Source organism: Apiospora aurea, assembly GCF_038362705.1.
Source record: "Apiospora aurea strain CBS 24483 chromosome Unknown utg000001l_segment0_segment0, whole genome shotgun sequence".
Taxonomy (NCBI): Eukaryota; Fungi; Ascomycota; class Sordariomycetes; order Amphisphaeriales; family Apiosporaceae; genus Apiospora; species Apiospora aurea.
Window position 1 is genome coordinate 7,731,060 of NW_027117388.1, and position 15,688 is coordinate 7,746,747.

A 15,688-nucleotide genomic window follows, 5' to 3' on the forward strand; every position below is an offset into this window, starting at 1 on the left:
GTTGGGTGACAAGGTCTATCTGTTTGTGCGTGAGTCAGACAGTTTCGCCACGTGCAACACGAGTACATGAGAGTCCTGAATACTCAAGAGGCCATTGAGGACCTGATAGAGGACATGCGAGACTGCGCTGCTCGCAACAAGTTGGTCTTTACCCACATAGAGAAGATATATGGCCAAGTCCTGATGCCTAGCGGGATGGGGTAATTTTTTAGGTAGTATCAAATTAGTTTTGCATAATTTTCGAACAAGCGATTAGAAAATGGAGGATCGTTTGGACAAAAAATATACTAATTATAAACGTTCGTGACGTACCTCGGGTCTATGACATGCAAGGTAATGTAACATCGCACTCGCGAAATGGATGTCTCGGAAATAAGCTTCAAGTAACACCGGCCAAGAGAAACTGGATCGATGAGCTTGTCTTCGGCATCTAAGCAGCAATATACATCTGCTGAAATCATAGCATATACACCCTGGCTTCTCGGATGGGGCGTCATCAGTCGCTTCGCAATGCGGCCCTTGTTACAGTTGACGGGAGCTTCCTATAACGACGAAGGAGATCCGACACCTTACAAACCCCGGGTCCGGAAGAGGCCGGCAATCTCGGAGACGATGTCACTCTTCCCTACAGGAACACGTGATGTAGACGCATATGTATTCAGCTCTTATATAACTGGGGACTGCACTATAATGCAAAACTCAACGGGGTATCCTCGCGCTCCACCATAAAACATAGCAATAACTCCAAGGTCGTCTCATCGTGAACATCGAGACAAAAGATCACAACACCAAGCACACACAAGAAACTACGACCAGCTCAGGATCGACCCCGCAGGGCTGCCGTTGTACTCGTACACCACCATGACCTGCCCCCCGCCGATATCCAGCGCCCCGCTCCAGTGGCTGTTCTCGCCGCGCACCTCGGCCGGCGGGCCCCAGGTCATCTGCCCGCCGTTGAGCCCCGGCGACACCGATGCCTTGATCTTGGCCGCGTTGGGCCACTGCCCGGCGGCCGACTCCTCGTCCGTCATGAAGACCGTCACGAGCCCCTTGCCCTCGACGTTGGCGATCTGGGGCGCGCCCGCGTTGCGGCCCTCGGCGGGGCTGTAGACGACGCCGCGGTTGCCGTAGGAGGCGCCGTCGTCGTAGCTGACGGCGTACTCCACACTAAAAGTGCCGTGGCGCGTCGTCTCCAGCACGATTACCAGGGCTTCGCGCCCGTCGGAGTCGCGGATGCTCGCGATCCCCTGCATGCCGTCGCGCAAGTGCTCCGACGGCGAGTGGATCTGCAGGTTGACGGGGCTACTCCAGGTGGCGCCGCCGTCGCCGGACAACACACGGAACGTCTCCTGGTTGTCGACGGCCAGCTCCTTGCTGTACGTCAGCTGCAGCCGGCCGTCGGCGCCGTCGCGGATGAAGGGTTCCCAGTCGCCGAGGCCGTGGCTGCTCTGCGCCGAGAACTCGTCGGCCTGGCTCAGGAACTGCCAGTCCCTGCCGCCGTTGTCCGAGGCGCACACGCTGATGCGGAAGTATGTGTAGGCCCCGTCGTCGCTCCGGTCGTGGTTGCGGAACGCGGCGAGGATCCGGTTGGAGCCGGGCACCTGGTGCAGGAAGGGGTTGTCGACGTCGCCGCTGCCCCGGGCGATCTCGCCGTAGGGGGTGAAGGACTCGCCCCGGTCCGTGCTGCGCAGCACGTGGAGGACGTGCTCGCTGCCGGTGATCTCGGTGTAGGCCATGAGCAGGGAGCCGTCCCCGATGGTGGTGACGCGCGGGTACGTCCCGCTCGTGCCGGCGTTGACCTGCAGGTTGGTGACGGAGATGTGCTCCTGCAGGATGTCTCGCTTGGCCAAGGCCGAGCGGTCCCCGATGGCCCGGCCTTGGACCAGCAGGGGCAGCTGGCTGAGCAGGAGGGCAGCCCCGAGAAGCAATGAGCGCGCCATGATGATCATCGGTATTCAGTTCAGGTTGGTGGGGAGAGAGGTGGGACTAGATGATCTGGAAGGATCTGCTGCGACATGCACAACACAGCGAGAGACAGAGACATTTGCCCTTTATGTACACTCGATCTCCCCGGCCATGCCCGCCCCACGATCGATCCCTTGACTCGGCAGGCTGGGAGAAGAAAGAAGAAGAATTCGGCCCAACCATTGTTGCATCGTGGTACGGCAGGAGCACACGACCACACCTACACTTGCCCAGAGGCGTGCTGTCCCAAGGGATCGTCGCCCGCCAAGGCGGTCAGTCATCACCTTTAGGCGCGGGACCGTCAGCTTCTCCCCCCTCATGTGTGTCATTATATCTCGCAGACTGCATGTCCGAGGGCCACCTTATGCCCACATGAGTCGCGGTGGGTGCAAACATAAAATGAACAACACAGCGGACATCAGGCCGAAGGGAGTCACACGAAACAGACCAGACGAATCAAGCATGTAAGAGGAGGTCAGCCATCCACCAAAGCATGGGGACCAAGGCGTCTGATTTGCTTATCCCAATCCAGCGCATCCCATCGACCAAGTGCCCACAAGAGAGAGAGAACGTCCGGACGTCATTGCCTGCCTACCCTATCGGGCCTTGCCAGCACATCGGCACGACCAAAGAGCCCCTGCCCGGGATCTGACGTATCAGGAGCGAGCAGGAGCAAAAAGGGACCAACAGCTAACAACGAAGAATAAGCACAACGCAGCACTGCGCCGCCTTGCGCCGCACAACACTCACTGATCTCGCGCACACAGACAATAAAAGGCCGGAAGCCGGAAGTTGGAAGTTGGAAGTGGAAGTGAAAGTGTGGACTGGCTGACCGACTGGAGCCCCAGAGGTCATCAATCCGCGACCCCGACCGGGATATTTCGCCCTCGGCGGCCCACAAACCTTATTCACGAGCAGGTGGCACGACTCACGCCATTGGGCCGTCGGCTTTCCGGGCTCGGCCTATTTGGTAAGGAGGCAAGTCTAGAAGGGGGCCCTAGGCAGACTCTAGGCAGGCCCTAGGGACCACAGGGCTCATGGGATGGAACCGGTCCACCCCACGTGCGGCAAAGGCGCACGATTCGTTTCCTTTTCCAGGGCCGCTGGCCGCCACCTCGACTTTCTCGCCGGCAGCCGACCCAGTTCCAACAGGCAGACAAACTGCTGCCTGCCTACTTTAGCTAGGTAGTCTTCGCTGCTAGTTGCCCGTCCGCGGCGGTGAGGGAGGAGACTTGGGGGAGGGAACGAGCGGCGGGTGGCGTGATGCATGTCCGACCAACCGCAGAAAAGAACAGAGCAAAAAGTAATAAGCTGGGAAATGATGCCTTGCTGCTGCTGCCAGCGGGGGGCATTGGCTCGAATGCAAGCACCGCATGATGCAACGGACTGCAGCCATCTGGTCCTGTGCACACTTCGTTCGGAAGAGCTAGAAGGATTGAAGGACTAGAAGAAACGGGCCTGCCCGACGTGGCATAGGCCCAAACGAAACGGGGGCCAGCGAGATGGTTCTATTTCGTTGGTTTCGACTGTTGTCGCTGTGTCGGCCGCTTCGCCAAGCCCCTAATGCGGCCGGGGTGGCTGGTCGAGGGTGGTAGTGCAGCCCAGCGCCGGTTTCCAGTTTCCAGTTTTCGTTTCCTCTTCTTCGAACTGCCGAGTCCCTGGTCGCACAGGCACACTGCCTTACATTACATACCTACATTACAGGGCTCCAGGCGAGCAGGCGAGGGGGGTGACAACACGGCGCTCGATTGGGGAAGCCCAGGCGCATGCGATGCGGGCATGCCGCTCAACCGGGAGTCAGTCCGAAGCAAAGCGCGAAACGGCCCAGTTCCGGTTCCGGCTCTTGGTCATGGACTCGTGGTGGTGGTGGGAGCAGAGCCCGACACGCTGGAGACTCTGGTAGTGTTCGTCTTGGCTCGCGCGGGGTCTGCTACGTACTGTAGTCGTAGTCGTAGATCGTAGATGCATCATCCATACACTGCGCACATGACCACGACACAGTCCGTCCATTGAATCAGTCGCAGGCTTGCAGCCCCCCAAAAATGCCCGGCAGGCCGTGAGACCCTGACCAGCCCGCCGAGCCTTAGTTCAACGTCGGCTCCTCGCGAAATGACGTTGCATCCATTCCGCTTTTTCGTTGTTTCCGATCTCATTCAAGGCCAACTGCTGCCCCAGCGAGCCGCACAGGTGCAACTTTGATTGCCGTCAGTTCTCAGCTGGGCAGTTGGCTGAGTCCCTAATAAAACCCACGCATTGAACCGGCGTTTCTTCTTTCGCAGCGCCCGTCGTACTTGTGAAATGTGCCACCGTCACCGTCCCCCGTCAACGCGCTGTTGCTTTTTTGGGCGCCGTTGCTTTTTTGGGCGCCGTTGCTTTTTTGGGCGCCAATGTTTTCTGCCCGTTCTCGTCGCAATCCACAGCTCCTTTTCGGCGCCCTCTACTTCTACCACTTCAATACCAAGGTGGAAATCAGCTATAACGTGAAATCAATCACTGAGCATTTGCATGAAGGACAGCCCCCCCCACGGCCTGAATGTAACCTCGGGTGCATATTTCATTTCGATTTCCCCGGAAAAGAAGTAAGATTGCAGCCACTCCTTGCCGGACTTGGGGCCCAGACTGCGCGACGATCTCATTGGTGACATGACCTTCCCGACCACCAAATTTGGCCGATGAACCAAAAGCTGCGCCAACGAGAAGCAGTGTGTCGATCTCGCCCTTGAGTAGATGTAAATCAACAGCGTGCACGAGTGGTGCGTAGGTGGGCCTCTCCAGCTGATGCTCAGAATCTCGGAAACCCTTGCCGCCCGTGACCAGCCACGCATGGAAGAAACGAGAAAGTAAGGAAATTCTACTTTGCGAAGACCACCTGGCGCTCTTGGCCTCCTGGTAGGTCCAGCCTGAATGGCCCAGCGCGAGGTGCTGATGGAAAACTACGGTTTCATCGCGCGCGACTGGACGAGACAGAGCTTCTCTTGTATTAGGCAGGGCTCGACGTAGAGTGATCAGACACTGGAAAGTCCAGATTTCGCCTCTTCGCCCGCCACGGCGATCAGGGTGAGATGTGCGCGGCTGTAGATGGCGTCCATGTGGTCCATCTGCTCCTGGCGGGTGGATTCGTCGATGCAGTAGGCGTCCACCCAGAGGTAGCGGAATCCCAGCGTCTGGGTGACTTGCATCGCAACCTCCACCGTGCGTAGCAGCCGGCCCGGAAGCTGTGTACTGCGGTTGGTCTTGCCCTATACGTAGCTCAGAGCCGCATAGGTTTCCGACCCGTCCATGGGCACCGTGCATCGCTTATGGCAGCCAATGAGGGTGATCCCGTGGACTAGAGGGGCAACATGGACCGAGTCACAGTCGTGGCGCGACTCGCGGTGATGTAGCTACCTGAGCGGAAGGTCCGTGTCGAAGTGGCCTGAGAAGACCGCCGAGTCGAAACAGATGTGGTCCAATGCCTGTCGATCCCACGACTGATCTCCGAGCTGGTAGGCCAACTGGACAGCCACAGGCCGAGACGAGTACCTGTCGCTGGTGAATTGTCTGGTAAATCCATTGGGTCGTTTCAATGAGCAAAGCCACCCTGGCTCTTTCGGGGACATTCTACACAGAAAGCAGGATTCTCCTTCACCTTCTGCTTCAGTAACTGCATCCTTGCCCTCTGCCCGCGGGTATAGATAACAGAGCCTTGGGTAGTCCTCGTAGACTCGACTCTGACCATTCTCACAGAGCTTTTCCGAGGCCGAGGTCGCGACATCTTCAACAACGTCGATGGATACAGATGCCATACTCTGAAGCGAGAAAAGAGAGAGATCGGAGCTCGGGGAAAAATTGACTTTATTTCTTCTTTTGCTTTTCGGCTCATACCAGCGCAGGCCAGCAGAATAGAAGAAATGTTGTCGACCGAGAATAGTTGTGTGCATAAGAGGCGCAATGACTATAGTGTCGGTCATATGCTCCAGGCAACAATAGTCCTAACTTCTCGTTGAGAATATTCACGACTCCGCGAATATAGTGATATGATGAGATCTATTATATTGCTGTCCACTCCCTGCCGGACTCGGGCCCAGGCCCAGTGCATAGATCGCTCAGCCACCCCATGTGATTGAATGAGACCAAGTTGCGCCGATCCGAAGTAGTTTGGCGATCTCGCCGTCGTGGAGATTGCTCTGCATCTGTGTAGGTGTAAAGCAACAGCGTGCACGACTGGTGGCGCGCAGGTAAGTCTTTCCAGCGGACGATCAGAATCCCAGTGAGAGAGTCTACTCTATGAGTATCAATTGACGTTTCTGGCCCTGTATCAGCTGATGTACGATGGCGGGTGGCTCGCGACCAGGCCGGGTATACACCACCTATATACCCGTCTAGAAGGTTTTTTTCTTTTTTCTTTTTCCTTTTTTTTGCCCTCGCTGTTAGATGAGGGCACTTGCGCAGTCTTTGCCCCTGTGCGCTGTCACGAGCAAATACGTAGACTCACCCTCGACTGGCTCTTTTCTCAGCAAATGCTTCTTCGCCACGGAACCTCCACGAAATTTGGATTGGGAGCACTCGCCGCCTTGCTGAATGCACTGGCAACCCACTGCAGTAATCCACAGCATGATGCTGACTTGGAGAACGTTACTCGGCCTCTGGGCACTCAGCAGTTCCATGTGCTGGGCCCAGTGTCAATCATTCCAAAACATTTGACTTGTCGCCGGCCACCAGCCAACTCAAGGTCAAGTCGGCGATTCGGCAGGCATACCAACGAGGACGCCATGGAGAGACAGATTCATGTTCACTACTGTATTCGGCTTTCTCATGCCGCACCGGAGTCCACAAGGATCTACCAAGTTTCCCCCGGTGGCCGAGAATTCCGCGGGAGCCCCTGAGAGAGGCACTTGCAAACGAGAGCTGCGGCAGCATACTCCCCGACGGAACATAATTTCTGTGCTCGAACTTGTCGATTAGGTTTCGACTCGGTACTCGAGACGACGAGGCCTTGTCGTTACAAGATTTTTTTCCTTTTTCCTTGGCACTCTCCTTTTGCTGCCGACACCATGCAGCGCCGACCAGCAGAAGCAATGCACTCCAAACCGAGCAAACTCGAAAGCGACTCAAAGGGAGGATATGATACTCCAATACCTTCAAGCGGTATGAAATCATTCTCGTGATCGGTGTCAGCAACCGGGCCCCTATACTGCTGTTCTCCGATCCTCCACCAGTTCATTCTCTGGCATTCAAAGTAACCGTGTTCGGCGGAGGAGACAAGGGGCTGACACCAAAGCGAGATCACCTGGTATACTAAGCCTTGCGTAAGTTGGTTCTGCTGGCCACAGTGGTATGAGTCGTGAAAAGAAAAAAAAAAAAAAGCGTGATGCATTGATAGATACACCTGCATATATGTGTGCGACTGTATTCCAGTTCTCTACTGCTCTTCCGCCGTCGGGTCCGGGCAACAGACCCTTCGGCAGCGCTGCTAGTCCCCAAGCTATGCCCACGCAAAAGAGGGTACCCGAGGCTGAGGTCACGATATCTGCGGCAAACCTCGTTGAGTATAGATGCCATACTCTGAGGACGCGAAACGAGAACATAGCACAGGCAAGGCAAAAGATTGTAAGAAACCTTGACCGAGAAGTCATGTGTATGAGAAGCGCAGTGAGCGGGAGTTGGGCGACGTGTAGATGAAACACCCTAGCCATGGCGTCGGTCACGCGCAATCTTCAACAGGTAGTCGTGGCCTCTCGCCGGATATACCTACGAAGATGGTGCGATGATGAAATCTATTGTAGCGCTGTCTACGTACTGGTCTATCTATTATTACCATCTACATCCCTTGCCGCGAAGCCGCCCCCTGCTCAAACTCCGCCGAATCTCCGCGTCCTCGTCCTCATGCTTCTGATTGTCCCACCCCGGCAGCTTGACCGAATGATCCAGCGCGACGGGGAGACCCCTGTGCCGGCCCCGGATCATCATGAGGATCATGACCACCTTGCTGCCCTGGTACCACCCGCCCGAGAAGCTGTAAGACTGGTCTGGCAGCCCGACCGAGATGCCGATGTTGGTGTACCCAGACACGATCTCGAACAGGAAGTTGAACACGCTAAAAGTCCGCGGGTCGGCGATCGAGTGCGACGTCTCGATCAGCGTCACCAGGAACAGTGCCGCCGCGATCGACCACATGTCGTGCGACAGCTGGCCCCGCAGGTGCTGTGACACCAGACTGATCCCGCCCTCGGGTGCGGCCGTCGGCGCCGCGGGGCCGTTGAGGTTCTCGAAGGGGATGTGCTGCGCGCGCTTGAGGGTGGGGTGGCTGGGCCGGCGGACGCGGCCGGTGTCGACGCCGACACCGTGGAAGTCGTTCATGCGCTTCTGGATCTGCCGGCCCACGAAGGCGGTGCCGCGCCGGCCGACGGCCGAGAGCATCTTGATGGACTTGGTCGAGGCGCCGGTGGCGTGCGACATGGTGTCAAACCGGTGCGACGTCGGCGACAGGAGCGGAGAGCGGGCCGACTCCACCATCTCGTCCAGGGAGGCCGCGTCTTCTTCCTCTTCCTGCTTTTCGGCTTCTTCGGAGGAGTAGAGGCCAAGAGACCGTTCCTCGTAGACCTATGCATGGTTAGTCAGGCTTGGTAGAGAGAGCGTGGCATAACTTACGTTGGAGTTTCGCATGACAATGATCTCGGGGTAGGCGGCAAGATACATGATGATGAGCAACAACACTTGCAGATCGAACCACAGCCCCGAGATCGAGAAGACCGCAAACCCGCCAGACGGGACCGTACAGGCCTGAAACAGCGCAATGCCCACTCGGCTGGCGACGGGGAAGGCTTCTAAGACCGGGTTGCCGATGCTGAGCACCAGCAGCAAGATCCAGTCGACGGTCACGAGGCTCGAGAAGAAGGCAACGAAGACGAAGTTGGCCTTGGACGGGAACATGAGCATGAAGAGGCGACGCGGGTACTTGAGGATGAAGTCGAACGCCTCGAGCCAGTCCTCGTAATCCTGCTGAGCCGCCCGGTTGGCGGCTTGGGGTATCCACCGCTTCATCACGAGGCGGCAGAGGAAGATGATACCACGAATACAGGCCGGGAACGCGGCGGCACCTGCGAGAGACAGGATGGTGACAATGGTCAGCACAAAGGCGTCGTCGGCGAAGGCGGCGATACCGGCATCCAGCAGCGTCAGCCCGGCATTGTTGAAGGAGGAGATGGCCAGGAAGATGCCGGACCACCAGGGGCCCTGCGCATTGACGGCCGTCACGTCGCGGCTGTGCACGGCCAGCCAGGCGCCGAGGGTGAGGGCACCGAGGACCTGGAAGAGGACGAAGTAGACGGCGACGATGACGAACAGCAGCTTGAGGGCGCGGTACTCGACGCCGCCCAGGTACTCGCGCTGCTCGTCGTCGAGGTCGAAGAACTGGCCGTTGCGCCCGATGGACTTGCGGTTCTCGTGCAGGAAGGTGTGGAAGTTGAACTGGTCAGACGAGGCGGGGGAGGCGGCGGCGCCTTGTGGGCGTGCGGATGGCGGAGGCTCTGGAATCGGCTGGGCCGGACATAGGCCCCTTGCGGCCCGCTGTTGCTGGCGGGCCGGGCCGCCTCTTCCAGCGCGGCCAGGACGGGATGCTGCACGGAACCGGCGTTGCTCTCCGACCGATTTCGCTGGTGCTGCGATTGGTGCGAGGGGGCAGGGTGTAGCTCCTGGCTATCAGCATGGACGCGGGACCGGGGCTTGCTGAGCTCAAAGGCGTCCTCGGCGGCGCGCTGGGCGTGGGTCTTGTTGGCGCTGGCGCCGAAGGAGGACATGACGGGCAGTCCGAACATGGCGCCGGCCATGCCGACCATGGTGCCGGTGGCCCGCTTGCGGCGGCGCTTCTCGCGCTCCATCTCGACAATGTGGTCGAAGCGCTTCTCAAAGATGTGGTAGCGGAACCAGATGGTGAAGAGCGACACCAGCACGGGGCTGCCGAGGATTAGCATGATGAACAGGACGACCTGCTGGCCCGTGGCGAGGGCGCTCAGGTTGACGGTGTTGAGCCCGCTGGCCGTAAAGGCCGAGGTGATGAGGAACCAGGAGTCGACGAAGCTGACGGTGAAGGTGGACTCGGCGCTGGCGATGGCGTAGAAGACGGCGGCGGCGATCAGGCTGACGAAGATGAAGTAGGCGTGGTGCACGGTGATGAAATTGACGGGCGGCAGGTACGGCCTGACAACCCGCCATTTCTCGGCCAAGTCGTCGCGGAGGACGGCATACCGGGACGGCTGCAGGTGATCGACGGAGCCGGTGCTTTCTGGATCTTGGCTCATGCTGGCGCTGTCTTGGACTGGACTGGACTGGACTTGCAGGTCGGGGACGGGGACGGGAAAGACGGCAACTTGCTGGAGCCTTTTTCAGTACGGACAAAGTGGTGAAGGCCGGTGCAGGGTGTGTATGCGTGCCCCTTTTGGCGGCCTCAGGACTGTGGGACAGTGTGCGCCGTGTTTCATTTCGGCGCACGTACACAAACGAAGGTTGGGCTTCTCGCTACCGTGGATGTGACGCAGATTGGGTGTCAGGGGCGGCTGGCCAGATCAGGATTGCTGGGATCGCCAGGGCCAGCGCGCCGGGATTGTGTCCCCTGCCCGGCCGGAAACAGCGAATGAGACGGCAGGTTTGGCGATAAGAAAGGCACGAAAGGCACGAAAAGCACCGTGGCTTTTGACAGCGCATTCATTTCCGGCGGCCAGCGATTCCAGGGCCCGGCGCCACTGGACCCCACCCGCCAGATTATGGCCCAATCTCGACACTGCTCAATCGATCAATCTCGTCGCATTCCTGCGACAAGCATGTTCGACACCAGAGACAGCAGCATTCAATTGGGCAGAGACCTCCGCCGGGTCTGATTCGAATGCGCATGTGCTGGCCCCAGCCAAGGACGACTGACGGCAGCCGTTTTGCGGTGTCTGCCACGGGCATTGGTACAACAGGGCGCTGCAGCCCACTAATTTTACCACGCAAACACAGTGATTGATCGCCCGGGCGCTACTGACGGGTGCACTACGGGCGGCAGTACGAATGCTGGGCCTCTGGCTTCTGGCCTGTGCGCCTCAATTTCACCACCGGAAGCATCACCTGTTTATTTTTAGACACGAAACCGACGGGCAGAATGATCGCCAATGAATGTTCTTGCGCCAAAATCCACCACTTCGTATCGGCAAGATCTTATCGGATATTCGAAATAAATATCCAATATTTCCTCCCATTACCGACAATGGAGCATGTGCGGTTCTACCTATAAGACGTGCATGGCCCTGAACAGCGGAACCACTGGCTGGCTACCTCTTGTACGGTATGGCGGGGTAGAGGCCACAACCCCCGCCGCTCAGGACAGCTCGACATTTCGCGATCGGCGGCAACACGAGGGTTTTTTTTTCTTCTTTTCTTTTCTTCTTCTTCAATAACCGCACACACAAATATCTGCTACCATGGGCAACGGCGTGCCCTAGATCCGCTTCCTCGTGGTTGGTAGTATGGATTCTGCCTGGCCTTCGGGCATCTCGCAGTCTTCGGCATTGGCGAATTTTCATGGGACCCTTTTCCCAGTGCAAGTTTGCGTCCTTGCGGATCTCCTCACGCGACACGGCTATGGTAACCTGAGGCGCCGCCGAGTCAATAGCGTCCAACCTCCTCCTCCTGCTGCCCCATTGATCGGCGTGAAGGGCAATTTGATCAATGACTTTACTCTCGACGGTCTTTCGTTACCAAGCACGGCACAGAACATGTGAGGCGAGGAAATCTATTATCAGTGGGGAAAAGCTCTCGAAGATCAGCTATCTATCGCAACCCAAGCAACTTTCCATCCTTTCCAGTGCAGTAAACACCTTTTCCACTGATTCCACTGGAATAAACGTACTCCAGCAGCTCATTCCTACTTCCTTGCCAGTGGCATCAACATGCATGATGCTATCCCTCCCTGACGAGCCAGTTTGCCATGACATCAAGCGTGAATGGGGACGTCGTACTCCCACATCTTCGGAATACCAGTCTTCTTGGCGCGTTCCCTGTCTTCCTTGTACTGCTGGACACGTAGATAGTTGCGCTGAATCATTCGGACCCAAAGCGTGCGAACATACCAATCCAACTTAAGGTTGGCCTGAATAGTCTCCCAAAACGGGCAAGATATCCCTCAGCTCCGTTTCGCTGGAGACGATGTTGACGGCAACCAGGCCGATGGCAACACCGGAGCTCACGTCACCAGAGCTGGAGACACCTCAAGACGGAACGTCAAACTGAAGCTCGTCACCGAACCACCGCTTATTCATGGCCTTGACGGCCCTCAGGTGCCCTCACGACGGTCGTGATTGCCGAACTCGTCCTTGTCCATCTTGGGCTCGTTGGGGTCGTAGAAGTCGACTGCCCAAACATTGGCGCTGGGGTCAGCTTCGCCTGGCTTGCGCCGGACAACAGCGAGCAACCAGATATCGATGCCATCCTGGTTCAATCGGACTTTGACCGGCACAACGAATTTCGTGAAGCGGTCGTCCGCAAAGGCAATGGGCTCCGAATCAACGAGCTTCCAGCCTCTTGGTGCCTGGAGCCCGATGACTAGCATGACCGCGTCTCGGCTCAGAGGCTTGGACGGCGCCAAAGTGAGCATGCCAGCGACATGGAACGGGACGTCACGGGCCTAGCCGACCTTACTCGTGAAATTCTCCCTGAGGGGAAGACGCCAAGCCATAAACGGGTCGTGGTCGTAAAGCTTGTACTCTTTAGTGTGGATTTAAGGCGTTATTCCGTAGAGCATATACTGATTAATAAACGCTGGAAGCTTGTTTTTAAAAATAATTTAAATCTCTTGTTATGTTCGGTATATTTCTTGGGATTATAAAATTAGTGCTGGTTCGTTTTTTTAAGAAAAAGAAGAACAATACCTTAATATATTATAGACTCCATATCCTGGAAGCAAGCCTGCTGATCGGCACCGAGCAATAAGGACTCCTGTCGGAACTTCTCGATCAGCTGTTCGAGGGGAGTGAGATTGGCATGCTCCTCAACTTGCTTGACATCAGCTTGCTCATCAGATGGCTTGTCATCAAGATTGCTCGACAGCAGTCCTCCTCAGTGGGCTTGACAGCAGCTTGCTGCTCTTCCTTGTGCTTCTTCGCCTTGTCACTGATTGCCTTCAGGATGTGGAAGGTCTTCATGGCTCGATGGTGGAAGACTGGACCATCGAAGCCTTATTTTCCCTTTGCTGTGTGTTTGGTCTGTACTTACAGGTACCTCACAGAAACCACCGTTGACCGCCTACTTGCATGTACGTACTGCCCACACCATATCATCCATCTATGGCCACTTCCAGCGTGCTTGCCACGCTATCTTGGACATCACCCTACAGTCATGTGTAAGATCCGCGACTCGAGCAGCACCTTTACTAGTATCAAAGCTCATTTGCTAGAACACATGAATACTATCAGTCATTTGAAGTGACTAGAACTTCTAATCTGCACTCTACAGTACCTCTGCCTTGATTCAATGCCAAGTTACTCCAATAGAAACGAAAGACTCACGTATTACCGATACATCTAGATTAACCCACTGGTCTACTTGGAAATCCTGTTCCATTCAGTTTGGTACAATCTCCGTGGCTAAATCCATTCGTTGCTTGTATTACCTACCTGCTCAAGTGACTCTACTCTACTTGCCGGATGCCCTGCCGCATGTCCGCGTTAGTGCTTACCTTGCCTAGTATTTAGTCACACGGCCTTTGCCTCGGCCTGGCATTAGCTTCGCTTCCCAATAGGGATGCTTAGTCGTTCAGTGTCAGTTTATCCATGTCTACTAGATCGTCGGGGTCAGTCCTCATTCCCGGCTGCAGCCCGAGATTCCGGGCTTGCTCGGCCATGCCGAGAGACTCGAGCAGTTCGTAGAGATACAACTTGCCTGACTTGTCACTCTCGGCCTCCTCGCAAAAGGCGACGACCTCGTCGAGCTTGGCCGGCGTCAGGTCCTGCACGGCGTACCGGAAGATCCCGGCGCAGAAGCGCGCCCAGGCCGACATCCGCTGGGCGTCGAGGGTGCCCTCGTGCTGCCGGAACTCGAGCGTCGGGTTGTCGTTGTTGGGTAGGGCGAATTTGACGAAGTAGTAGTTGCCGCTGGTGTACCGGGTCGCCGTGATCCAGGCAATGGCTCCCTCGCTTTGGCAAGCCATGATCTCGCGCACGGCGTCGCGGAGCCGGACTTCGGGCTGCGGGTCGCGGTCACAGAACCAGCCGTATTGGTTGCTCGGCGCTTCGTTGTAGGACTTCTCGGCGTCGATGGCAGTCCATCCCACGGCCGCGTTCGACTGCGTCCGAATCGGCCGCGCGAACGTGTTCTCCTGCCGGTGACGGGGGTGGATCTCCGCCACCAAGGAGTCGGCGGCGAAGAGCAGCGCGGCGCACTGCTTCAACGCGTCCAAGGACACCGGCTGTCGGCCCAAGGCCGTGTGCACGTGCAAGCCGCAAGCCAAGTTGACGCGGGCACGGTACCGAGCCTTGATGAAGTCGACGACCCGCTCCAGTTCGCTATACGAGGCAGCCTCGTCCCTCATTGCGGGGGAGATCAGCTCGAGCCCAACCCAGCTCAGGAGTTGCCGGTTTGGCGAAGCGTCACGTCCGGCCAGCAAAGTCGTGGGGTGGAGAGAGCCGTCCGTCATCATCGACCAGCGGAGGTATTTTCCATGTGCAGTGTTGAGGTAGAAGCGGTGCGACGACTGCGGCCCATCGCCCTCGGGAGGAGTCACGATCGCACCTTTGTCATTTATGCCATTGATGTCAATTCCGCTTTGCCGGAGCGTGGCGATGGTTTCTTGACGAACATGGAAGCTAGCCGGAGTGCGGCCCTTAATTGAAAAAGGAATAATGATGGTGCCGGGGTAGGCGGTCGAAATCGCGTCGGCGTACTCATCGTGCTCCTCCTCAGTTGATGGGTGGTAGTAGCAGAGAAAGAACTCCCACTCGACACCAAATGTTGGCTGAGCGTCAGATGCGGCTGTGTTGGCTTGCGAAGACGACATCGTGTTGGTGGAGACGGAGTTGGTGGCTGTTCCGAGAGTAAGGAGTGGTGGTTGACTGTGATGAACGTCGCAGATTCCCTGGTTTATATAGCCGAGTTGCTACAGTGAGACTCGCGAACAACAAGATGTGCACGAAACACTTGGGTCGAGCACGAATCGTACGGGTTGCTGTAACAAAGAAATTGTTCCGGTGCGCTGAAAGAAACCCATGACCAGCCGAACCTGACCGTTTCAGTTGTTGTGTAAGTGGCTCAGAAACCTGGCGTGTGTAAACTGGCAGTGTGGCATGCCGCTGCGCTCCTCCGCCGTATCGCGGAGCGGGACGTGAAACGAGAACAGACGTAGACCGATGTACAGTTTGTGATTTAAGTTGAGACGGCCAGTCTACTGAAATGTCAGCGGGCGATCTCATGTGTTCCTACAATGTTGCTGAACTTGTCAAGTAAATACGTACATGTGGTAGCCATGGTTCATGTCCTTTGTCTTCCTCGTGTTTTGTCGCCGCTTTGCTTCGACCTTGTCGCGTGCTTTGTACTCGGAGCATGTGACTACAATGAACAACGCGGGTTTTCATCCGTTGAGGAACGGCACCCACGGCGCATGACATGATTTGCGAAGGGCAAGCTTGATCCGCAGTATCGTCAAAGTCGTGGGTGAGGGACTTACTTGGAACACCGAGGGCTTCATTTCAAGCTCGAAACTGTACGCCAAAGAAAT

The 15,688-nt window shown here is 56.9% G+C and overlaps 5 protein-coding genes across 5 annotated transcripts; all 5 read right to left on the bottom strand.

Moving 5' to 3' along the window:
* Positions 1-806: 806 nt before the first annotated feature.
* Positions 807-1,940, bottom strand: PG986_002382 (BNR/Asp-box repeat domain protein; the record flags this gene model as incomplete). The annotated part of the gene is made up of 1 exon (XM_066838604.1): positions 807-1,940. One exon carries the CDS (start codon positions 1,938-1,940, stop codon positions 807-809), a length of 1,134 nt encoding a protein of 377 aa, XP_066707497.1.
* Positions 1,941-4,455: 2,515 nt separating this feature from the next.
* Positions 4,456-5,259, bottom strand: PG986_002383 (uncharacterized protein; the record flags this gene model as incomplete). Its single annotated transcript, XM_066838605.1, has 1 exon — positions 4,456-5,259. One exon carries the CDS (start codon positions 5,257-5,259, stop codon positions 4,456-4,458), a length of 804 nt encoding a protein of 267 aa, XP_066707498.1.
* A 2,499-nt stretch (positions 5,260-7,758) lies between these two features.
* Positions 7,759-10,244, bottom strand: PG986_002384 (uncharacterized protein; the record flags this gene model as incomplete). The annotated part of the gene is made up of 3 exons (XM_066838606.1): positions 7,759-8,547; positions 8,596-9,483; positions 9,558-10,244. The coding sequence occupies 3 exons, from the start codon at positions 10,242-10,244 to the stop codon at positions 7,759-7,761; spliced, it is 2,364 nt and encodes a 787-aa protein (XP_066707499.1).
* Positions 10,245-12,253: 2,009 nt separating this feature from the next.
* Positions 12,254-12,574, bottom strand: PG986_002385 (uncharacterized protein; the record flags this gene model as incomplete). The annotated part of the gene is made up of 1 exon (XM_066838607.1): positions 12,254-12,574. The coding sequence occupies one exon, from the start codon at positions 12,572-12,574 to the stop codon at positions 12,254-12,256; it is 321 nt and encodes a 106-aa protein (XP_066707500.1).
* Positions 12,575-13,723: 1,149 nt separating this feature from the next.
* Positions 13,724-14,971, bottom strand: PG986_002386 (uncharacterized protein; the record flags this gene model as incomplete). Its single annotated transcript, XM_066838608.1, has 1 exon — positions 13,724-14,971. One exon carries the CDS (start codon positions 14,969-14,971, stop codon positions 13,724-13,726), a length of 1,248 nt encoding a protein of 415 aa, XP_066707501.1.
* Between the last annotated feature and the right edge of the window lie 717 nt (positions 14,972-15,688).